General features: G+C 41.6%; 1 protein-coding gene across 4 annotated transcripts in view; it reads left to right on the plus strand.

Moving 5' to 3' along the window:
- The first annotated feature begins 497 nt into the window (after positions 1-497).
- Positions 498-24,752, plus strand: part of SH3BGR (SH3 domain binding glutamate rich protein) — a 63,871-nt gene continuing 39,616 nt past the window's right edge. Inside the window, exons 1-3 of one of the 4 annotated variants that reach the window (XM_049709691.1) lie at positions 498-708; positions 8,383-8,568; positions 23,112-23,192. In XM_049709691.1, coding sequence (XP_049565648.1) covers positions 664-708; positions 8,383-8,568; positions 23,112-23,192 — 312 coding nt within the window. In that variant the 5' untranslated portion in view covers positions 498-663. Of the gene's footprint in view, positions 709-8,382; positions 8,569-12,824; positions 12,865-23,111; positions 23,193-24,752 lie in introns of those variants that run through there. The other 3 variants (XR_007477343.1, XM_033418323.2, XM_049709692.1) reach the window with 3 other exon arrangements.

A 24,752-nucleotide genomic window follows, 5' to 3' on the forward strand; every position in this document is an offset into this window, starting at 1 on the left:
AAAATATAATAAAGCATGACATATGCATCGCAGAATTAAAGTGGAGATTAATTAAAGCTGACTCCAGTTGAAGGGCATTGAGTTTTTTTTAATCTGCCAGAAAATTTTAAACGAAGGAAGCCGCTCTTTATTTAGGTAAAGGCTTCTGTGGCTGTTCTGACCCGTGCTGTGTGCCTGCCAAAAACCCTGTAAACAAGTCCCCCTCCGGCACCGAGCTGGTGTTGTTCGGGCTTTTCCAGCTCCGGGGAGCGCCTCCCTCCTCTTCTCTCCTCCTCCGCTACCCGGGGCTCCACCTCCCGCTGCCCGAGGCATCTCCCCGCAGGTCTCTGATTGGTGCGGAGCGCAGCCTTGCCTTTTAGGGACTGTTGTCGGGCTTTCAAAGTGAATAGGGAAAGGGTCCAGCGGCTGCTTATATCAACCAATCAACTGTTTTCCTGACAGATCCCCAAATATTCCCTGGCCAATGGCGGGGAGAGCCCGAGGTGCCTGGGCCGCTCGTGGGAGAGGCAGGGCTTCAGTTGAGCTGAGAGGCGGGAGCTCGGACAGCCTTGGGCCCCTCGCCAGTCCCCACCTGGCACTTGTCTGTGTCACTGTCAGGATTTGTCTGACTCCGCGTTCCCTCGCAGGGGTGTGTTGGGGGGAGTCCTCTTTGCAACCCTCAAAATGGTTATCAAAGTGTTTGTTGCCACATCATCTGGGTCCATAGCGGTAGGTGTCTGATGGAATTTGGGGGCTTTCTTCCTGTCCTATTTTCTGAATAACTCAGACTCGGAAGTAGAAGGAGGGGGTATGGCCCAGTGCTGGCTTTACATGTCTTTTTGGGGCGTGTGTAAGTAAGCCTGTGAGCCCTTTGCTTTCTGCCTTGGTTTGAATGGTGTTGAAGAAGTGTGTGTGATCTGGGACAGCTGTGTGTGGAAGGGGATTCAAGCAAGGGGGTGTGTTTGATACTAGAACTTTTTTTTTTTTTTTTTTTTATGGCCACGTTGGGTCTTCGTTTCTGCACGTGGGTCTAGTTGCGGCGAGCGGGGGCTACTCTTCGTTGCGGTGCGTGGGCTTCTCGTTGCGGTGGCTTCTCTTGTTGAGGAGCACGGGCTCTAGGTGCGTGGGCTTCAGTAGTTGCAGCACATGGGCTCAGTAGTTGTGGCACACAGGCTCCAGAGCGCAGGCTCAGTAGTTGTGGCGCACGGGCTTAGCTGCTCCACGGCATGTGGGATCTTCCCGGACCAGGGCTCGAACCCGTGTCCCCTGCACCGGCAGGCAGACTCCTAACCACTGCGCCACCAGAGAAGTTCCCGATACTAGAACTTTTAACATGTGATTTGTGTCGTGTTGTGTCTCATATATGACAGAATGGAAGGCTTTTTTTTTTGGTGGAATGTTTCTGCCATTCCTTCTGCAAGACAGACTAATTTAAAATTGCAAATAAATGACACTTTGTGTAACAATATTTGGAGCGTATGATGGGCCAGATTACTAAAATGACTCCTGGGTGTAATAACTTGTGTATGCAATGTAATCCTAATGAAAGTGTCAAGTTAGCATGTGTAATGCTATTATTTGAGGATAATAATGTCACAGTGACAAGAACAAACATCTCTAAGGCTAAAGGTTTAAATTCTCTAGGAATCCAGACAGACCAAAAACAGGTACTAAAAGCTGACCTCCAAAGCATTGCTTTGTCTGATTTCCTTGGGACCAGGCTGGGAACCACACGTCGATCTCTCTAAGTCCAGCTTTCATTCTGTGCCTTAAGAAATAGAAGTAAGGGAGGGACTCGTTTATCCTTGGAAATGATTCAGGCTTTGATTTTAGGCTTGAACCTGCAGTGTCTATCTGGGACCGACATTTCGACCAGCATTTTATCATCTAGGAGGCTGTGGAGAGAAACAGAGTTTTATTAATCCTGAGAGTTGAAGACCAGCAAAGGGGCTGTTTCCTTTTATATCTGATTCCTGGAACTTCTTGGGTTGCAGCTTGGGTTTCAGTGGTCCCTCAGCCAGGGATGATACCCTAGACAAATGGTTGGCCCAGGGAACTGTCCTAATGGCAGCTCCTGAATGCCACCCGCGTTGCCCCCGCCTCGCCCCCTCCAGCCCTGAAAGTTCACGCGGTTTCCAGAGAGGACGAGAGGAAAACACGAGAAAAGAGCCTGGTCACTCCTTCTGAGCACAACTGGTGGGCAACTGTTTAGTGATCTCTCGAACATCTTTTAACAGAAAACGATGAGGAACAATTCCAAATGCAAAACTGCAAAATCTTTTGTGGCTGTTGATGACCTCAGAAACTTTTAGTTGATCTACAAAAAGCACATTTTTGGATTGTTTAGATTAAAAAAATTTTTTTTTTTTTGTAGAAAATGGCTTTTGTGGGCTTCAAATATGCTGTTGACACACTCATTGCTGGAAAATTTTACCACTAACCTGCCAATCTTCTACATGTTCCATAGATCAGGTCTGAGTGGCCCCATGCATCCTTCCGGAGACAGTGAACAAACTGATGGATTTCTTAGGATTATCTGATGTCCTACATTCTTGAAGTTTGGGAACATGATTTAGTTAGCCTGGGGGGATCTGGAGGGGTACTGTTTTTTCCAGGATCTTAGAAAATCCAAGTTCATTCTGCTGCCGGAAGCAAATGTTTTGGTGCCACTTGGGACTATGTGACCTTGGGAAAGTTATTGCCCCTTGCTGAGCCTCAATTTCCTTATCTGTAAAATGAGGGTAAGAATAGTCCTCATCTCACAGTGTTGTCATGAGGACTTAGGAAATAAGCAAAGGGTGCCCAGCAGGGTGTCAAGTGCTTAATAAATATTATCATTATTAGTTTTTTAAAATTTACTTATTTATTTATGGCTGCGTTGGGTCTTCGTTGCTGCGCACGGGCTTTTTTCTAGTTGTGGCGAGCGGGGGCAATTCTTCGTTGCGGTGCACGGGCTTCTCATTGCGGTGGCTTCTCTTTTTGCAGGGCACCGGCTCTAGGTGCACGGGTTCAGTAGTTGTGGCCCACGGGCTCTAGAGCACAGGCTCAGTAGTTGTGGTGCACGGGCCTAGTTGCTCCGCCGCATGTGGGATCTTCCTGGACCAGGGCTCGAACCTGTGTCCCCTGCATTGAGAGGCAGACTCTTAACCACTGCGCCACCAGGGAAGTCCTATTATTATTAGTTAATGTTATAGTTATCAGCTATGGTTGGTTAGTATTATAATTATTATAACTATTGGTTATTAGTTAATGTTAGTTAATATTAATCAATATTTTTGTAGTTATATTTATTAGTTAATATTAGAAGATCTGCATCTGTGACGATGTTTCAGAACTGTCTCAAGCCACATAAATGGAAGAATTTCTGTCTTATCCTAAAGAATGAGAACTGATTTTTCCCACGGTGTCAGTGCTAATGATTTTTCCCGGCTGGGGAATCTCACCCAGAAGCTTCTTTGCAGGACGACCCCAGAGCAGCTGCCAGTACTTACGCTGTGTGGCAGTTGGTCTTTGCTACTTACTTCTTCAGTCTGTATACTTTAAAAACAGGTTCTTGCCTGTGACCTCATCAAAGAGGGCATTATGACTTCTGTTGGATGAATGAAATAAATGAAAAAGGAAAAAGCCAATTGTAATCTCTTGATGAGGTTTAGGCATGCAGCTGTGTATCACATCTCTATTTTAACAGCTGATGCCAAAGCGTGGTTCCATGTTTTACCACTTTACACACAGATTTGGGTGAAGAGACCCTGGGAGTAGGGGAGGAAGTTGTTGTACCTTCGTGGATGACCCTCCTCTCCTCCTGAAGGCCATCGCCACAGGGGTTGGGGGACAAAGGGAGAGAGGACGGTCCTCCCTGTTTTCAAGATGCACAGCCCCTGGACCACCATCTTTAAGGACAGACCCTAATGGTGGCCCCCGGATTTCGCAATCCTTTTTCCAGTCTTGATTGACTGTAAATATAGAGGGAAAAACATGGCTCTTGAATTAGATGGATGTGGATGTGAACCTTGGAAAATTCTTTAATTCACTGGCACCTCAGCTTTGTTATCTTAAAATGGTGATCAGGGGCTTCCCTGGCGGCGCAGTGGTTGGGGGTCCGCCTGCCGATGCAGGGGATGCGGGTTCGTGCCCCGGTCCGGGAGGATCCCACGTGCCGCGGAGCGGCTGGGCCCGTGAGCCGTGGCCGCTGAGCCTGCGCGTCCGGAGTCTGTGCTCCGCAGCGGGAGAGGCCACAACAGCGAGAGGCCCGCATACCGCAAAAAAAAAAAAAAAAGAAAAAAATGGTGATCAGAATTCTTGCCTGGCATGGCAGTCAGGACGCGTCAGGCCAGGGTGCCCGACTGCACAGCTTCTCGACTTGTGGTGCAAAATGCTTTTCCACGCTTTCTTAATTCTCACCAGCACCCAGGATGAAGGCGGCGTTCTATCCATTTTGCAGATGAGGCAATGGACGGGCAGAACTTGTGCTCTGATAGCAACCTTCCCGGCCAGGATGGAAATGCAGGTCACCTCTCACTCAAAGGCACCGTGCTTATTACTACAATACGGTGAGCTTGTTCGGAAAGGTTCCTCACTGTACAAGACAATAAACGGAACATGCCAAGCGAGAGACCCAAAGATCACTCTTATGCAGCACAGTCACCAACAGTGGCTGGTGACTTCAGGACAGAGAAGGATTTTTTTTTATTGTTTTATTGAGGTATAGTTGATTTACAGTGTTGTGTTAATTTCTGCTGTACAGCAAAGTGATTCAGTTTTCAGATTCTTTTCCATGATGGTTTATCACAGGATACAGAATATAGTTCCCCGTGCTCTACAGGAGGACTTTGTTGTTGATCCATTCTCTATGTAACAGTTTGCGTCTGCTAATCCCAAGCTCCCAGTCCGCCCCTCCCCTACCCCCTCCCCCTGGGCCACCACAGGTCTGTTCTCTAGGAGAACGGCACATTCTTGTGAGTCCACGTAACAGGATAGGAAGTGAAAGCACGGGGTCCTAAGCACTGGTTCGCCAGGGAATTCCCAATGTAACAGGATAAGAAAACAGAACTTTCTCAGCCTCCACTGAGGTACCAAAGCCTCCAAGTGACACACACCCCAAGGACCCTGGGTCCTCCAGAGGGGCTGCCCAGAAGGACGGTGCAGCCTGTGGGACCAGCAATGGCCATGGCGCCCTGGAGAGGGGAGAGGGGGTGAGAGGTGCAGGGGGGAGTGTATCTGTGGTGAGGGCTACTGGGGTGCTGTGCACACCCCTACCCTTGAAACCACAAAGGGGGGGTGGCCTTTGGGGACTGATGCTGTGTCCCTAGGGTCAGCTCAGGAGGCCACACGGAGAAAGGCTGTACTTTGTGGTGGGAGCGGCATCTAGTAGGGACCCTTGAACAAGGACCACCGGGGGGCGGGGTCCGGGGGGTGCGCCCTGCTCACGTGGGCATCAGAGTGCGGGCAAAGGCCACGTGCCAGCCAGGTGAGCTCGTGCACTCCCTGCTCCCCCTCTCCCTCCTCTGGGTTCATCCTAAGACACTTCTCCAGACCCAGGCAGAAGCCAAGAGCTCCAAACAGCCAGGAGAGCCATGCTCTTGACTGAGTTTAAGTTGCTGGTGTTTGGAGAGTCCGGAGGGGCAGATTTTATTTTTCTTTTCTTTATTTGGGGGCAGTGCTGAGAAATAAAATGTAGCACAATACCATGCAGCCAACACTCAGTCAATTTCCTGTAGACGTAATTGCTTTTCTTGAGAGAAATCATCATAAACAGATTCTTTTTTTTTTTACATCTTTATTGGAGTATAATTGCTCTACAATGTTGTGTTAGTTTCTGCTGTATAATAAAGTGAATCAGCTATACGTATACATATGTCCCCATATCTCTTCCCTCTGGCGTCTCCCTCCCACCCTCCCTATCCCACCCCTCTAGGTAGTCACAAAGCACCGAGCTGATCTCCCTGTGCTATGAGGCTGCTTCCCACTAGCTATCTATCTTACGTTTGGTAAGCAAACATAATAATGAGAGGAGGAATAATTTCACAAATCCCAATCTTATAAGGCAAAATGTATGGAGTAAAAGTGTCTGGAGTCCTGAAATTTAAGAATACTTATTCACTGTAACTGTTACTTTCAATGAAATGGTCAAAGAGTGGAAAACTTCTTTTGTAGAGACTGGTAGCATAGAAATTCTGGAATATATTCTGTTTATCAAAGCATCCCAGTTAGCTCTGAGCTGCCCCATTTTTATATTTCTAATTCTAAAAAGATATTATAGGAAAACATTTAGCAATTGAATTAACTGATGCATATAAATTAAAAATTTGTTGGACCACAAACTTTGGTAGTGTATATATGTCCCTGCCACTCTCTCACTTCGTCCCAGCTTACCCTTCCCCCTCCCCGTGTCCTCAAGTCCATTCTCTAGTAGGTCTGCGTCTTTATTCCCGTCTTGCCCCTAGGTTCTTCATGACCATTTTCTTGTTTTTTTTTTTAGATTCCATATATATGTCTTAGCATCTGGTATTTGTTTTTCTCTTTCTGACTTACTTCACTCTGTATGACAGGCTCTAGGTCCATCCACCTCACTACAAATAACTCAATTTCGTTTCTTTTTATGGCTGAGTAATATTCCATTGTATATATGTGCCACATCTTCTTTATCCATTCATCTGTCGATGGACACTTAGGATGCTTCCATGTCCTGGCTATTGTAAATAGTGCTGCAATGAACATTGTGGTATATGACTCTTTTTGAAGAGTTTATGGTTTTCTCAGGGTATATGCCCAGTAGTGGGATTGCTGGGTCGTATGGTAGTTCTATTTTTACATAATAAACAGATCTTCCTCTCCTGTTTTCTCCATCTTTCTTTGACTTTCCAGCAGAAGAAACGTAAGTCAAGACTTTGGGAAATGTTCATCTGTGTAGAAACTGTGGAACAAAATGAAATCCTTTTCCAACCCACCTCGGGTCCTGAGGCATGATTTTCTTTTAAAATTCTTTTTTTAAATTGAAGTATAGTTAATTTACAATGTTGTGTTAGTTTCAAGTGTACAGCACAGTGATTCAGTTAAGTCCTGAGGCATGATTAATAGAGATGGAAATAACGCTGGTGAGGGAGTGGACCTCAGCCAGGCTGAGGCTCCCGGGAGGGTATTTGAGGGGGAAGGAAGACAGGGGTTTGGACAGAATAAAGGATATTGCCTTCTGAATATTTAATTAAAAGTAAATCTGCCTGAGTGATTAAGAATCCACCTGCCAATGCAGGGGACACGGGTTTGAGCCCTGGTCCGGGAAGATCTCACATGCTGTGGAGCAACTAAGCCCGTGTGCCACAACTACTGAGCCTGCCCTCAAGAGCCCGCAAGCCACAACTACTGAGCCCACGTGCCACAACTACTGAGCCCATGTGCCTAGAGCCCGTGCTCTGCAACAAGAGAAGCCACCGCAATGAGAAGCCTGTGCACCGCAATGAAGAGTAGCCCCCTTCACTGCAACTAGAGAAAGCCCGTGCACAGCAATGAAGACCCAACACAGCCAAAAATAAATAAATAAAAAGATAAATTTATAAAAAAAATAAAAGAGGGCATCATTCATTCTGGGAGTGAATTCTTTGAAGCGAGAGAACTGTAATTGTTTCTAAGGAAGGAGTTCTAAGCCTTCAAGATGGCCACATTCACAAAGAAATGGCATTTGGTAGATACAGTCCTTGTACGTGAACCAAGGGTAGAGAAAAGGGCCCTAGGATGTTCTCTCTTAGGTGTGGCTGGCACTCTGATCTCAGGTGAAGAGCTGGGTGTGAGTGCGAAAGGAGAACAGGGTTATTTTACTGCATTTCTCTTCAATATTCTGGGAGAAATATCCACCAGCTTTTCTAGCTTTTTTTCTCTCTTTCTCTTCTAATAATCTCCATGTGGGCTTTTCAGTTTCCTGTATTATTTCTAAACTGCTTTTGTTCAATGTGACTTGTTCCTATTTTCATAACTGTGAGTAAAGTGCCTTTTAACGTGGGTATACTTGGTATTTGAGTTTCATAGTAAATTGTCTTTTTTTCCTTCTCTCTATCATCTTTTTCTTTGTAAACAATTCTTACTTATTTTTTGGCATTAAAGCTTAGCAGAGAATTAAAAGTATTTTGAAGGCTTCAAATAAAAGCTATGATGAGAGCATTGCCATTTTTATTACGTCAATTATACATCAATGATTTAAACATTGATGAGATTAAGATTTCAGAATTTAAATGATGACCCTGTTGATCCTATGGAATGAAGAGCTATGATTTTATGGATTTCCTTGTTTAAATATTTAGCGATATTATTTGTGTTGTATGGTACAGTTGAAGGAAGGGCTTAAGTTATGTAAATATAAATAAAATGGTTTTTTACAAACTGTCTAATAGTAATCTCTCTACTCTTGACCAGATTAGGAAGAAACAGCAAGAAGTAGTGGGCTTTTTGGAAGCTAATAAAATCGATTTTAAGGAGTTCGATATTGCTGGAGATGAAGACAATCGGAGGTGGATGAGAGAGAACGTTCCTGGAGAGAAGAAACCTCAAAATGGGATTCCTCTGCCCCCACAGATATTCAACGAAGAGCAGTACTGTGGGGTGAGGTTTGGTTTTTTGGAAAAGTCTTCTGCATGTGTGTTTATCAGAAGTCATTTAAAGCAGATCGATTTCGATGCAGCATTTGAATTTTTTGATCTATTTCTACCATTCAGTACCTGGATGGTAGATCCATGGTGAAGGATCAATAATAGTTAAGACTTACAAAATGATGGAAACAATAAAATAATGATTCAGAAGTTCTTGGGATTCTTTTAGCTTCCTTATTTTGTTTTGAAGAATTGAGGTCACTTGTTCAAGCAAAATACACATTTAGTTGGAAAGAAATTCTGGTCAACCTTGCAGGGTACACATACATGCTCCCACAGGGACACTGGGTATGTTTTCAATTTTGTAAAGAATAATTTGCAAAAGTAGAGTTTGGTGTAAGTGTATCTAAACAGTTTAAAAACTGGTCTGGACACCCTTCCTCCTTGTGAGGACACAGCAAGTAGATAGCCATTTATCAACCAAGAAGGGGGCTCACCAGACACTGAATCTGCTGCTGCCTTGATCTTGGACTTCCAGAACTCTGAGAAATAAATAGCTGTTGTTCATAAACCACCCAAACACAAAAAACAAAATCTGTTCTGGACATTTCATCATAATAACAATTTTATTTTATACATTTAGTAGTCCATTTTACCATAAAATCACTTTTTCCTCAGAGTTTATAGATTCTGCTTAGTAAATCAAATTGTTGAAAGGAAACATTTAAAAACTCAAAGGGCTTTGGAGCATGAAACTGGAGTTATCTTAGGGGTCCTCTAAATCTTCTAGGCCGTTTTTCAGACGCAGCAATCAGGGTTCTGGAAGGCAGAGGGAATCAATGGCCCAGAGCGGACGACTTCTTTTTTTTCTAATTAATTAATTAATTTTTGGCTGCATTGGGTCTTCATTGCTGCGCGTGGGCTTTCTCTAGTTGTGGTGAGTGGGGGCTACTCTTAGTTGCTGTGCATGGGCTTCTCATTGCGGTGGCTTCTCTTGTTGCAGAGCACGGGCTCTAGGTACGCAGGCTTCAGTAGTTGTGGCTCGCGGGCTCTAGTGCACAGGCTCAGTAGTTGTGGTGCATGGGCTTAGTTGTTCCGTGGCATGTGGGATCTTCCTGGACCAGGGCTCAAACACATGTCCCCTGCATTGGCAGGTGGATTCTTAACCACTGTGCCATCAGGGAAGTCCCAGAGCTGACTACTTCTGAAGGCTAGAGCCTGGTGTAGGAATCTTCACTCACCTCTTCTCTTCTTGCTGCACAAAACTGTTGGTCCTTTAGCTTAGCTTCTCTTTACTGTTATGTTTCTCACCTAAAGCAGGTGTCATCAAACGATAGCCAGAGGGCCAAGGCCTGCAGCTGCCTGTTTTGGTAAAATTTTATTGGACACATCTGCACTAATTCACTTACCTAGTGCCTATAGCTAATTTTGCATGATGGCAGAGTTGAGCAGTTGCAACAGAGACCATATGACCCACAAAGCCAGAAATATTTATGATCTGCCCATTTACAGAAAAGCTTTCGGGCCTTTTATTTGAATCATGAATTGTTTCGTTGTTGGGGGTTTGCATTAGTTTCCTAGGGCTGATGTAACAAAACACCACAAACCTGGTGGTTCTTATGGACTGTGTGTTTGTGTCCCCCCCAAATTCATATGTTGAAGTCCTAATGCCCAATGTGATGGTGTTTGGAGATGGGGCCTTTGGGAGGTGATTAGGGTTAGATGAGGTGCTGAGGGTGGGGTCCCCATGATGGGATTAGTGCCCTTACAGGAAGAGGAAGAGAGAGAGAGAACGGTTTCTCTTCACCATGTGAACAAACAGCCAGAGGCAACTCTCTGTAAGCCAGGAAGAGAGCAGAACCCAACTATGCTGCACCCAGGATGCATTTCTGATATTTAAGCCACCCAGTCTATGGTATTTTGTTATGGCAGCCCGAGATATTACAGTGTCTTAAAATAACAAAAATTTATTCTCTCACAGTTCTGGAGGCCAAAGTTTGAAATCAAGGTGTCAATAGTGTTGGTTTCTTCTGTAGGCTCTGAGGGAAAATCTGTTCCCTGCCTTTCTCCTGGCTTCTGGTGGCTGACAACAATCTCTGGCATCCTTTGGCTTGTTGACATATTATGCCCATCTCTGCCTCTATCTTTACATGGTCTTCTTGCAGGTCTCTTTGTGTCTTCACATGGCCTTCTTTTTTTAAAATAAATAAATAAATAAATAATTTATTTTTGGCTGTGTTGGGTCTTCATTGCTGTGCATGGGCTTTCTCAAGTTGCAGCGAGTGGGGGCTATTCTTTGTGGCAGGGCTTCTCATTGTGGTGGCTTCTCTTCTTGCAGAGCACAGGCTCTAGGTGTGTGGGTTTCAGTAGTTGTGGCACTTGGGTTCAGTAGTTGTGGCTCACAGGTTCTAGAGTGCAGGCTCAGTAGTTGTGGCGCAGGGGCTTATTTGCTCTGCAGCATGTGAGATCTTCCCAGACCAGGGCTCAAACCCATGTCCCCTGCACTGGCAGGTGGATTCTTAACCACTGCGCCATCAGGGAAGTCCCCACATGGCCTTCTTATAAGGACAAAAATTCATTGGAATAGGGTCCATCCTAGTACAACACGGCCTCATCATAACTAACTACCTCTGTAAATACCTTTATCTCCAAATGAGGTCACTTTCTGAGGTCCTGGGTGGACATGGCTTTATAGGGGACAGTACAGGCTGTGTGAATTTACATGGCTGTGTTAGGATTCCTCAGAGGCTTAGCTCAAAGTCCTGTGAATGTGGGAGTGTCTTCAAACAGTCTTAATGTGGCAAGCAGTTATTTAGTGGAACGTATGGTCCAGTCCAGCTCTCCTGGGATTGAAGTTGGAGCTTCCCAGAGTGTAGAGAGCACTTGCTCTGTGAGGAAAAGTCCCTCCCCTGCACCCCCCACTTCTCTCCCCACCCAGTCCAGACCTCCTGGCCTCCAGACATCCCTCAACCCTGAGCTGAATTTTTTTTTTTTTTTGCGGTACACGGGCCTCTCACTGCTCTGGCCTCTCCCGTTGCAAAGCACAGGCTCCGGATGCGCAGGCTCAGTGGCCATGGCTCACGGGCCTAGCTGCTCCGCGGCATGTGGGATCTTCCCGGACCGGGGCATGATCCCGTGTCCACTGCATTGGCAGGCGGACTCTCAACCACTGTGCCACCAGGGAAGCCCTGAATTTTTTTTTTTGAATTTGACCTTATGTTTGTTTGTTTATTTATTTATATTTTTGGCTGCATTGGGTCCCTGTTGCTGCACGTGGGCTTTCTCTAGTTGTGGTGAGCCAGGGCTACTCTTGGTTGTGGTGGGCGGGCTTCTCATTGCGGTAGCTTCTCTTGTGGTGGAGCGCGGGTTCTAGGCGCAGGGGCTTCAGTAGTTGTGGCATGCAGGGTTCAGTAGTTGTGGCTCATGGGCTCTAGAGCGCAGGCTCGGTAGTTGTGGTGCACGGGCTTAGTTGCTCTGTGGCATGTAGGATCTTCCCGGACCAGGGCTCTAACCTGTGTCCCCTGCATTGGCAGGCAGATTCTTAACCAGTGCACCACCAGGGAAATCCCTGAGCTGAATTTTTAAGAACTGCAACTCTTCTTGGATAAAGAAAGGGAGAATACGTTTTTTCGGGGGAGGTAGTGGTGATGAGCAATTTTTATTTTTCATAAAATTTTTTAACAATTGAAAAATTGATAGATGTGCACATGGAAAAATTAAAATGCTTCCAAAGTTGCCTGCAGTGAAGATTCTTCTCCCTCCCATTTCATCCCCCTCTAGTTCCTTCCTCTCAGGTGGGCCAGCTTCATGGATCTGCCATCTGGGAAGTCACACCAGACCCCGCTCAAGAGAGCTCTCAGCTTGGTTTCACGCTCTACTGGTGCTGTCTTGAAATTCACAATGATTTTTGAACAAGGGAAGCATTGTTGTTATTTTGCACTGGGGCCTGCAAATTATGTAGCCAGTCCTGCTCTGGACCAACCAATGCTGGCAATTTCTTGTTTGGCCTTCCAGGAATTTTCTATGTGCATTAACAATTGCATATCACTTAAAAGAGGGGGTGTACTCTATACACTTTGTTCTTTTCACTTAATAACCACATCTCAGAGATCATTGCATAGCTGCACATACTCTTTTTTTAAAAACAGTTTCATTTTATATTGGAGTATAGTTGATTAACAATGTTGTGTTAGTTTCAGGTGTACAGCAAAGTGATTCAGTTATACATATACATGTATCTATTCTTTTTCAAATTCTTTTCCTGTTTAGGTTACTGCAGAATATTGAGCAGAGTTCCCTGTGCTATACAGTAGGTCCCTGTTGGTTATCCGTTTTTGTTTTTCTTAAATTAATTAATTTTTTGGCTGCGTTGGGTCTTCATTGCTGCAGGCTTTCTCTAGTTGTGGCGAGCGGGGGCTACTCTTGGTTGCGGTGTGTGGGCTTCTCATTGCGATGGCTTCTCTTGTTGTGGAGCGCGGGCTCTAGGCGTGTGGGCTTCAGTAGTTGTGGCACACGGGCTTCAGTAGTTGTGGCTCGTGGGCTCTAGAGCGCAGGCTCAGTAGTTGTGGCGCACGGGCTTAGTTGCTCCGCGGCATGTGGGATCTTCCCGGACCAGGGCTCGAACCGTTGTCCCCTGCATTGGCAGGTGGATTCTTAACCACTGAGCCACCAGGGAAGTCCCTGGTTATCCGTTTTAAATATAGCAGCGTGTACATGTCAACCCCAAACTCCCAATCTATCCCTCTCCCCTATCCTTCCCACCTGGTAACTATAAGTTCATTCTCTAGGGCTGTGAATTTGTTTCTATTTTGTCAATAAGTTCATTTGTATCAGTTTTTAAGATTCCAAATATAAGTGATAGCATATGATATTTGTCTTTCTCTGTCTGACTTACTTCACTTAGTATGATAATCTCCAGGTCTATCCATGTTGCTGCAAATGGCACTATTTTTTTTTTTTTTTAATCCCTTCCTCCCTGTCCCCTTTGGTAACCATAAGTTTGTTTTTTATGTCTTTGCTCTATTTCTGTTTATAAATAAGTTCATTTATATCATTTTAAATTTTTAAATTTTATTATTTATTGATTGATCGATTCAGTATTTGTCATTTTTCAAATGGCATTATTTCATTCTTTTTAATGGCTGAGTAATATTCCATTGTATATGTGTACCACATCTTCTTTATCTATTCATCTGTCAGTGGACATTTAGGTTGCTTCCATGTCTTGGCTACTGTAAGCTGTGCTGCAATGAACATTGGGGTGCATGTATCTTTTCAAGCCATGTGTTTCTCCAGATATATGCCCAGGAATGGGATTGCTGGATCATATACTGTTTATTTTAATGGCTGCACAACATTCCATTGGATGTGACATAATTTATTGGCACAGTCCTCTAATGGGGAACATTCAGGTTGTTTCCAGTCTTTCTCAGCTACGAACGATGCTGCAGGAAACCTCTTTATGGGTACAGTGCTTTGTATTCAGTCTGAGTATATGTATAGGATAAATTCCTAGAAGGTGTGCTGACTTACAGCATATACGCTTCTCACCCTTCAATAGATATTAAACCTGGACTATAGTTGCACCAATTTACATTTTCAAATGTAATTTGAGTGTGACTGTTTCCCTGTGACTTTGACAACACTCTATATGCATACTTTTGGATCTTTGCCAATCTAAGTGAAAAATGTGTTCTCATTGCTTTGACTTGGATTTCTGTCTTAATGGGTGAGGCTGAACATCTTTTTCTCTGTTTATAAGCTCTCTGTATTTTTTTCTATGACTTACTATTTTTCTATTTGGTTCCAGGTAACGTTTACTGGTTTGTAATAGTCTTTACTTTTGAAGGAAAGTAGCCCTGTCACTACCATGTTGCAAATATTTTCCCATGTTTCTTATTTGTCTCTTGACTTTTTAAAGTGACTTTTTTGGAATGCAGGACTTAAATTTTTTTTGTGCAGACAGATCTATTAACCTTTTTTAAAAAAATGTTTCCTGTCTTGTTTAGAAAATTGTTCTGCACTCTAAAATCATCAAAGGAATCATCTCATGTTTTCTTCTAGTACTTTTCCAGTGAAAGTAGGATTTAAAACCTCTTACTTTTGCTTATTTTAGCTGTCCTTTTCAATCAAGGCAAGTTACGGTAGAAACAATATTGAAGCATTTTCTTTCAATCTATGTTAACTTCCAGGGTAAAAGTTCTGCAGTTATTTTCTGCTATAAAAATAAAACCTCAAAGGCATTTTTTATTCTGTTTTGCTGTGATCTAGCAATGCTTTTCATTTTAATTGTGGAAGAAGAAGAAAAGAGTTCCCAAGTAAGAAAAAAGGCTTCTATTTTTAAGATGTATTTTCCTATTACAAGTATGGCTCTAATGAGTAAGCATACAAATTATTTTATGTTTAACTGTTTTTAATTCTTTTCAGTTCTGCCTTCAGAGAGGTATTAGACGTTTTTCTTACTAGCAACTTTGCTAAATTTGCTTTTCTGCAGTCTGTGGATATTCTTAACAAAAGTTCATTAATGAGGCAAAGGACTTTGTTTTCAGAAAGTAGGTAAAAATGACTATTTGTATTGTAGGTTCTGATTTTGAAAGGAGACTCAAAAGTTATGAAGGATATGTCAGGTTTAAAATGGCATAAATCTACTCAATATTCTGTAATAACCTATATGGGAAAAGAATCTGAAAAAGAATGGATAGATGTGTATGTATAACTGAATCACTTTACTGCACACCTGAAACTAACACAACATTGTAAATCAACTATATTCCAATATAAAATAAAAATTAAATAAAAAAAGAAAGTGATAAACCTGCTTTAAAAAAATAAAATGGCATAAATCTGGATGGTCGATGTGTCTTTCCACACGATTGAAATGTGGACGGTCAGAATAATGCTACCATTTAAGTTGAATCACTGGACTCTGGATTCTTGAATGGTCACCTATATGCCGTACCTGATGACGGCAGCAGGGAGAGGGGACCTCAAGGGCAAGCAGTGGCTTTCTCTGCACCAGGGCAGTGAGAGGGCTGGATGTCACAGGTAGTTCTGAGTACCATCGTGTCCCTGCCAGCCTGAACCCCTGTTGCCCTGGGCAGAATAGATGAAGATGTTATCGTGAGGGCATGGCAGACAACTGTTGCCTACAGAAAGGGCACACCACCGGGAAGCAGCACAGTGGAGGCCGGGTCACCCACCTGGCAAAAAAACATTAACAGGAAGTAGCCAACTTGTCTGTTGATGCCAAGTCGGAGTCTGTGCATTTTTGCCTAGGTGAGGGCTGGGGTGCCTGCCTGGGCCTGGACGCAGCAGCCAAAGGGGACCTTGACCATTCAGCTGAGAGGCAAGTTATCTGTGGGGACTCAGGACTGCAAGGGAGGACAGGATGCCCGTCCAATTAGGGCAGGGGGAGGGCGTTCTCAACACACTGATGTTACTGAACAGGGTATTTTATTTTATTTTTTAATTAAAATTTCTTTTTCAGTATGATCACAATTTTATTATATCTTTTTTTTTTTTTTTTTTTGTGCCGTACGCGGACCTCTCACTGTTGTAGCCTCTCCCGTTGCGGAGCACAGGCTCCGGACGCGCAGGCTCAGCGGCCATGGCTCACGGGCCCAGCCGCTCTGCGGCATGTGGGATCTTCCCAGACCCGGCGTGAACCCGTGTCCCCTGCATCGGCAGGTGGACTCTCAGCCACTGCACCACCAGGGAAGCCCCCCTTGCCTTTAAAAAAAAAAAATTATTGAAGTATAACTTATTTACAATGTTGTGTTAATTTCTGCTATACAGCAAAGTGACTCAGTTATACATATATATTCTTTTCATATTCTTTTCCATTATAGTTTATCACAGGATATTGAATCTAGTTCCCTGTGCTCTACAGTAGGCCCTTGTCGTTTATCCATCCTCTGTATAATCGTTTGCATCTGCTAATCCCAGCCTCCCAGTCCTTCCCTCCCCCACCCCCTCCTCCTTGGCAACCACAAGTCTTGAACAAGCTATTTTATGTTATTAAAATTTTATTATGAAATGTGCCATAGATGATAAAAAATATGTAGTTTCAAGAGGGATAATAAAAATGAACAACCATGTGCACACCATCGGTTTGAGTAGCGTGATATCTCCAGAAATTTAAAAGCACACTGCGTGCTTCTCCCTGATCGTGTCCAGCTCCTTTTGCACAAGAAGGAGCCAGGGTTTTGTGTTTACCGTTTTGCACAAGAAGGAGCCAGGGTTTTGTGTTTACCGTTTTGCACAAGAAGGAGCCAGGGTTTTGTGTTTACCGTGAATTTTGTGTTTACCGTTCCTTTCCTTTTCTCCCATCTCCCATGTATACACATCCAAGGAATACATTGTTTGTTTTGCCTATTTTTGAGCTTTATGTAAATGGACTCATACTATCTGTATTTTTTGAGTTGCTTCTTTCACCAACATATTTCAAAGATACAACCATGTTGATTGTTGTTGTTCCTAGTTTATTCATTTTCATTGCTTCAGAGTAGACACTGGTGTGTGTCTTAGTCTGTCTGAGCTGCTATAACAAAATGTCACAGACTTAGTGGCTTATGAACAAGAGAAATTTATTTCTCATAGTTCTGGAGGCTGGGGAATCCAAGATCAAGGTGTCAGCGTGGTTGAGTTCTGATAAGGGCCACCTGTTTCACAGCTGGTGCCTTCTTGCTTTGTCCTCACGTGATGGAAGGGATGAGGGAACTCTGGGGGATCTCCTCATAAAGGGCACTAATTCCACTCACGAGGGCTCCACCTTCATGACCTAGGTCATCACTCTCAGTATGTTTAGCTCTAACAGACAATACAAAGAGTTTTTTAAAGCTGAGCTGAGGGATGGTCACACTTTGAAACTAATGATGGCAGTGATTCCAGGAGAGGGAAGACAGATTCGGGGATGTTTGAAGCACTGGTGAGATCGCCCCCACATTTCCAGTCACTCTGAGAAGGTTTTTGTTGTTGTTTTGATCTGACCTTCCCTCTAGGTCCTGGGAGTCAGGACTGGGGTCAAGTGGAGTAGAACCTTTGCGAGTTGCACATTTTTACCACTTTTTTTTGGTAAAATATATTTTTCAATTTTATGAAAAAAGATGGTGACAGTGGCTGACAATTTAAAAATATTTTCCTCCTTAACAAAATAATCCATCAACTCTATTTCAACCCCTCTCCCATTTAAAAAATGTTCTAAACCATCTGCTCTGGCTCCCTGTGGCAGCTCAGGGTAGGCCCCACAGGAGGCATCCTTTAACTGTGGCTGTTAGTAAAGAGATTGCATAGCTCTTCATGTTTGTGTGTCCTCTTCTGTATATATTTAGAACATTTTTCTATTGAGTTTTTGCCTTTTCCTTATGATGGAAAAAGGACAAGCATTTTATATATATATATATATATATATATATATATATATATACACACACACATAATTAAGAAGAGCATAAAAAATGTGAAGTCCCTCCAAAAGAATCTAACAAGAGATGTCTGGAGAAAATTTAAATGTTACGGAAGACTTAAATAAATGATGCTAGAGAACATATCCTTGGGTTGACCATCTCTATAAAAAGGTAGTATCTTAAAGATCCTAATTCTTCCCAAATTGATCTATAGATCCAATACTTTTTCAATCAAAATCCCAGAAAGAATTTTTGTAGAACCAAGCAAGATAATTTACCTAAAATGAACAAGGAAAGGTCTAAGAATAGCAAGAAGAAGCAGAAAATAAGCAAGTCTCATTATAAAGCTCTGATCATGAAGACAGTGTGATATTGAAGGATAAATAGACAGGTAGACCTAATGTCCGGAAATAGAGTCCCACACAATACACAACTGGTTAAGACAGTGCTGGCATGGCAGATAGATGGGGAAAGAATGAACTTTTTAATAAATGTGGATGAAACAATTAGATGAAATAACTGGTGATTTAAAAAAATTAAAATAATTATTAAAAATTTACCCTTATTTCTTTTTTAAAAATTGAGATGTAATTGACATATAACATTATATTAGTTTTAGGTGTGCAACACAATGATTTGATATATGTATATACTGCAAAATGATTACCACAATACATTTCATTAACATCTATCACTTCATATAGTTACCATTTTTTCCTTGTGATGAGAACTTATATAATCTAGTCTCTTAGCAACTTTCAATTTTTTTTTCAATTTTTTTTGTCTTATTGATTCTTACTGATCTCTATCTATATACATCTCTATGTATATATAATTTTTTTCCTATTTGCTAAATCTCTGCTCATCTTTATTTTTTCCTTCCATACTCTTTGGTTTCTTTTTTCCCCCAACATTAATGCTTGACTCACTACTTTTAAAGCTTTTTTCTTTTCTAATGTAGGTATTTAAGGCTATAAATTGCCCTCTGTGTACTTCTTTAGCTCATTCCATGTATTTTGATATGCAATATTTTCATTGTTGTTTCTAAAACATTTGTAGTCCATAATATGATTTCTTTTTTGACCCATGCATTGAGATTTGGATATATTTGGAGTAACTTCTATTATTTTGTTGTGTACTTTTTATTTTTCCAACTTTTGCAGTTTCTTTCTTTTTTTTATCTTTCCTTGACTTTATTTTGACTAAAGTCTTTTTTCCTAATTATATTTCTCCGTTTACTTAATATAAGCTATCTGTTCTCTTAGTGGTTACTTTAGTTATTTTAACAACCATACTTAATTTAAATTAGGTAAGATTGTATCTTTACTTTAACCCTAATCACCCTTTCCCTATTTACATGTGTTTGGTTATTTTAGTATTTTAATTTGTTGGCCATTATACCACCTCACAACATTTCTACTTGTTGTTTTTATAGTCAAGGTTTGTTTAGATTTAGATTTGCTCACATATTTATTAATATCTTTGCTCATTATTTCTTCTTGCATCTTAGATAATCCACCTGGAATCATTTTCCTTCTGCCTAAATGCATCCTATAAGAGTTTCTTTAAGTGAGGGTCTGTTGGTGGTAAATCCTCTAAATTTTTTTTGTTTAAAACAGACATTTTTCCAGACAAGTGTCTTTATTTCACTCATGTATGAAAAATAGTTTCACTAAGTCTAGAATTCTGAGTCAAGGGTTATTTTTTTTGTAAGCATGTTGAAATTATTTTACTTTCTTCTGACTTCTGCATTGCTATTGAGAAGCCAGTTGTCAATCTAATGCCATACTTTGCAGGGGAAACGTTTTCCTTTTCCCCTCCCTTATACCCCTCCCTCCATGGGCTGCATTATAATCTTTCTCTAGGATGTGTCTAGATTTAGAGGTTTTTTTTTTTTTTTTTTTTTGCCACATGGCAGTGAAAGCGCCAAGTCCTAACCACTGGACCACCAGGGAATTCCCTAGAGTTCTTCTTATTTATCCAGTTTAGGATTATTTTTGGGCTTCCTGAGTCTAAGGATTGGTATCTTCAGCAAGTCTAGAAGATTATTAGCCATATATGTTTGAGTATGGCTTTCCCCCATTGTCTCTGTTAGCTTCTCCTATAAGATGTGTGTTAGACCTTCTCATTCTGTCTTCCTATAATAATATTTCTTCCATATTTTTCATCCTTTTCCCCTCCTCTCCAGATAATGTCTTTGGTTGAATCTCCCAGTTAGCTAAATTGTTTTCTTCTGATGTGGTCTAATTAGCTATTTAATCCACATTTTCATTGTTAGGAGGACTTTCTGGTTCTTTCCAAATTTGCTTAATTGTTCTTTCTAGTTTATTTCTTGTGTTTTCAAGCTTTTCTTTCATTTCTTTATGTATATTAAATATAGATATTTGATATTTTCTGCCTGATAATTCCAGTGTCTGATTCTGCTTTCCATTATTTCTGCTGGCTTTCACACATGGTATATTTTTATTTCCTTATTTATTTTGTGATTTTTGACTCTGAATTGCTCATTAAAAAAATGCTATTTTCAGTTACTCTTTGAGGCTGGAATTTGTTTCTGCTAGTTTCCTGGGAGATCTATAAAAGTTAGAACCCTTTTAACTTGATTTCCTTTGAAGATTTTCTGGACAACACATGTCGTGGGAATTTGGATCAAAAACTCTCATGAATTTTGGCTTGTAGTTATAAATTCTCAGAGAATGTTTTCTCTTTCACTGAGCACCAAAGTTGAATCAGGGAAGTTTTCTTCCATTCTATTTTTCATGGCAAAGTTTTTTCTCATTTATATTTACATTGAGGGTAGAGCCCTCAGTGGGGTTCTGGTGTGTGTGTCTGTGTATATATGTATATATGTGCATGTATGTGTGTATCTATGTATATGTGTGTATGCATGTGCATATGTATGTGTATATATATGTGTCTGTATGTGTATCTATACATCTATGTATATACGTGTATGTATGTGTCTATATGTGCAAATGTATATCTCTGTGTGTGTATGTATGTGTGTGTATCTTTATGTGTGTGTGTTTTATAGAACTCCCCACCTTAAGGAGGCCCAGGCTTTATCCACTTGCCTCTTTTCTCTCTGTGGCATCAGAGTGGAAGATAAAGATTTCCTGGTTTTGTAAGAAACTCTCAACGTGGATGGTGGCCTTGTTGTGTGCTTATTCTTAGGATTCTTGATCTCACTTGGCTATACTTTTTTTTTTTTTTCCGGTACCAGCTTAGCAATGAATTTATACTTTTTTTCTTAACCTGGCTTAAAAATTTCTTTTTCGAGATGGTGTTTTAGGGCATCTAATCTGCCACACTAACGTAACTGGAAGTTGAAAAACCATTTCATACTCATTATTTTCTATATCTGTTTGTTAACATCAAGTAAAAAATATGAACAAACTGTTCTTCAGTCCTCTGAAATTCTGAAGAAGCTATATGGACTTAAGTTGAAGCAAAACACAATCTGTTCAATTATAAGGAAACTTATCTTGACTTGAAAGCTTCTAGAGTTGACAACTAGAGATCGTCAGATATTTATCTATGGAATTTTAAGAAACTGGCATAAATTTACTTTATTACCTTTTACCTACTTACTAGTGCTATACTACTAATGAATTCTATCATGTAATCTTTAACAACCACCTAGTAAGTATGTGCTCTGGGAATTAGTGAGAATTTCTGATACCAAAGAATCACTTACCATGCTATATTTCCCTCAGCTAAGATTTGAGGCAGTTTACAAAAACACCTTCAGTACGAAAGAAGAAAATTAATCACTGAGAGAATCAGGGCTACAGGTAGGAAAATAAATCTTAGGCTAAGATAAACACATGAGAAGTACATAACATTTTCTTCCCAATATAGGTGGCCTGTCTTTGGTTTTATGCTCTTAACACATGTAAGAGGAGGGTAGGCAATAACATGACCACGTTGGTTTGCGTGTCCTGTTCAGTTCAGGCCGGACTAACCCTGTACCTTCTGAGCCTTTTGGCAACACTGTTGAAATTACATCACAGCCCCAATGACAAAGATTGGCAGTAAGAAAGTGGCCAGGGAGTATCTTTTATGTTTAATGATAAAAAGTGAAACTCTTCCGAGTTATTGACAACTACACTACTGGAGAGTTGGTTTAGGGCTGGACCCACCTGGTGAAGCACTGGCCTGGATGTGGTCTGGCATAGGGGTGGAGTTTCACTGAGCTTCCGGTTTCTGTCAGCTACCAGGTTTCAGATCGTTGTGCAGTTTTTCCCATTTTGGCAAAACAAGAGCCTTTCTAAACCCTCTGTAATCTTGTGGCTCCTGATATCAGAAGGGCCTGAGACAGGTCTGGGCCCTTAGAAGCTACTATAATAACAGCAGAGAAATCCTGTGTTGGTTTAATTGTTTTAGTCCTGTGTTGTTTGGACCCTGATTAGGGTCCAAATCCATAGGGTCAAATTATAAGGAAACAGCTAAAGATGTGAAACTTTTAGAGAAGGCTTCCACTATGTATGTTTCTTTTTCACATCTTTATTGGAGTATAATTGCTTTACAATGGTGTGTTAATTTCTGCTTTATAGCAAAGTGAATCAGCTATATATATACGTATATCCCCATATCTCCTCCTTGTTGCGTCTCCCTCTCACCTTCCCTATCCCACCCCTCTAGGTGGTCACAAAGCACCGAGCTGATCTCCCTGTGCTATGCGGCTGTTTCCCACTAGCTATCTATTTTACATTTGGTAGTGTATATATGTCCATGCCACTCTCTCACTTCGTCCCAGCTTACCCTTCCCCGTCCCTGTGTCCTCAAGTCCATTCTCAACGTCTGCTTTATTCCTGTCCTGCCCCTAGGTTCTTCCTCAGTATGTATGTTTGCGTGTTGTCAGCAATTCCTGAGCAGGAACAATTTGTGTGTGTGTGTGTGTGTGTGTGTGTGTGTGTGTGTGTGTTCTCACTGTACTGTAATAGGCACAATGAAGGTGTGTAAAAACAAGTGTAAACTTCATGCTTCAATTTCCTAAATTTGGGCTTGATCATTTTGGTAAAGCAAATGGGGATAACATTTTGTGTTAGCTCCTCACTTAATGACTAATAAATAAAAAATATTAACTTAGGTCAATATACTGGCTCACAAGTGTGCACTGGGTTTAATCATTCTTTTTCTTTGCTTCAAGGATTTTGACTCTTTCTTCTCTGCAAAAGAAGAGAATATTATTTATTCCTTCCTTGGCTTGGCTCCCCCTCCAGGCTCAAAGGTAAGCTTGAACACCCCCTTGGGGTCCAATATAGGTCATAAGAAGTGAGGATAAAATCAGCACCAACACTGTTTAATAAGTGATGATCTTTAAATTAACATGATTTTAATACACTTCTTATTCTGATGAAGTCTTATGCATAGAGATAATGCATGGTTTCTACTAAAGCATGTTTCAAAACTATGCTTTTATTATTTTTGCTCTGTTTACACCTTGTTATAGTAAGCTTTACAATACCTAAGAAATATCATTGCATTCAATAATCTTAAGTGTGTTAATTAAATATGTAAAAGTATAAATTCTCAGGTGGTGTCTATGAAATTATTTTGTTATGAATTTCTCATGACAGCTTATGTTAGTTAATTTTATAATGATATGTACTCCTATATTAATTATTTCTATTGAAAATGAATTGAATTTTCCTTTTTTTTTCTGATGAGGAGGGAAAAAGTAAGATCTAGACTCAAGAACAAGATAAATTTCATCAGGTTTCTTTTCCCCTCTGGTGTTGTTTCATCTTTGATTATGTATAATTATATCAATTAAATAAAGAATTATGCTAATAAAGCAAATACCATGAATTTGAATGTCTGGTGGAGATCACCTGTTTTTTTTCTGGCGGTACGCAGGCCTCTCACTGTTGTGGCCTCTCCCGTTGCGGAGCACAGGCTCTGGATGCGCAGGCCCAGCGGCCATGGCTCACGGGCCCAGCTGCTCCGCAGCATGTGGGATCTTCCCGGACTGGGGCACGAACCCGTGTCCCCTGCATCAGCAGGCGGACTCTCTACCACTGTGCCACCAGGGAAGCCCCAGAGATCACCTGGTTTTATTCCTTACCTTCACTGCATTCCTCACCTCTACCAAGCATCTCATACATGACTCTCCATAGATACAAGACAAGCACACATTTGTCTAATTCATTTATTTCTTAACTAATCTGTTTATGCCCAGCTTCATTTCAAAAGAGATTTGTGATGACTGAGTCCCAATTAATTCTCACCATAGGAGACACAACTAAAAATCCTACCTTATAGAGATGGGTGTGTCTCAGAGGCATGTGGATGTGCTGTCTTCCATGTGTCCACATTCTTCAGGTAATGACACCTGAGGTCTCTTAGTGCTTAGGTTAACACATGCAGGTGTAACACGAATTCCTTCTCCAAATGGTAACATGTAGATTTTACAGTTGGTTAATGTTCTATAAGGGGATAATGGTTCTATACAGAGAAATAAAGATATTTCCCTTTTAATGAAATACCTTTCTGGCTTTGGTCAACTTAAATGCAACATATCTCATACACGTTATTAACCATTTAAAAAAGTGCTAAAAGCTGTTATATGCAATTTGATATTTTTTATTTGGTATAGGAGTTTGTTAACTGGGTCACGTTAGTTTAGCTATTATGTTTAAGAGATGGTACCTTACTGTTAAGGTATATTTCTTGGTGGGGACACTCAGGTCACTTGGGTCTTGAAGAAGGACAGGAAGGGTGGAGGGAAGAGTGTTCCAGGCAAAGGTAAGAGCAAATGCAAAGGCCCTGAGGCAGGAAAGGGCTTGGA

Source organism: Orcinus orca, chromosome 5 (assembly GCF_937001465.1).
Source record: "Orcinus orca chromosome 5, mOrcOrc1.1, whole genome shotgun sequence".
NCBI lineage: Eukaryota > Metazoa > Chordata > Mammalia > Artiodactyla > Delphinidae > Orcinus > Orcinus orca.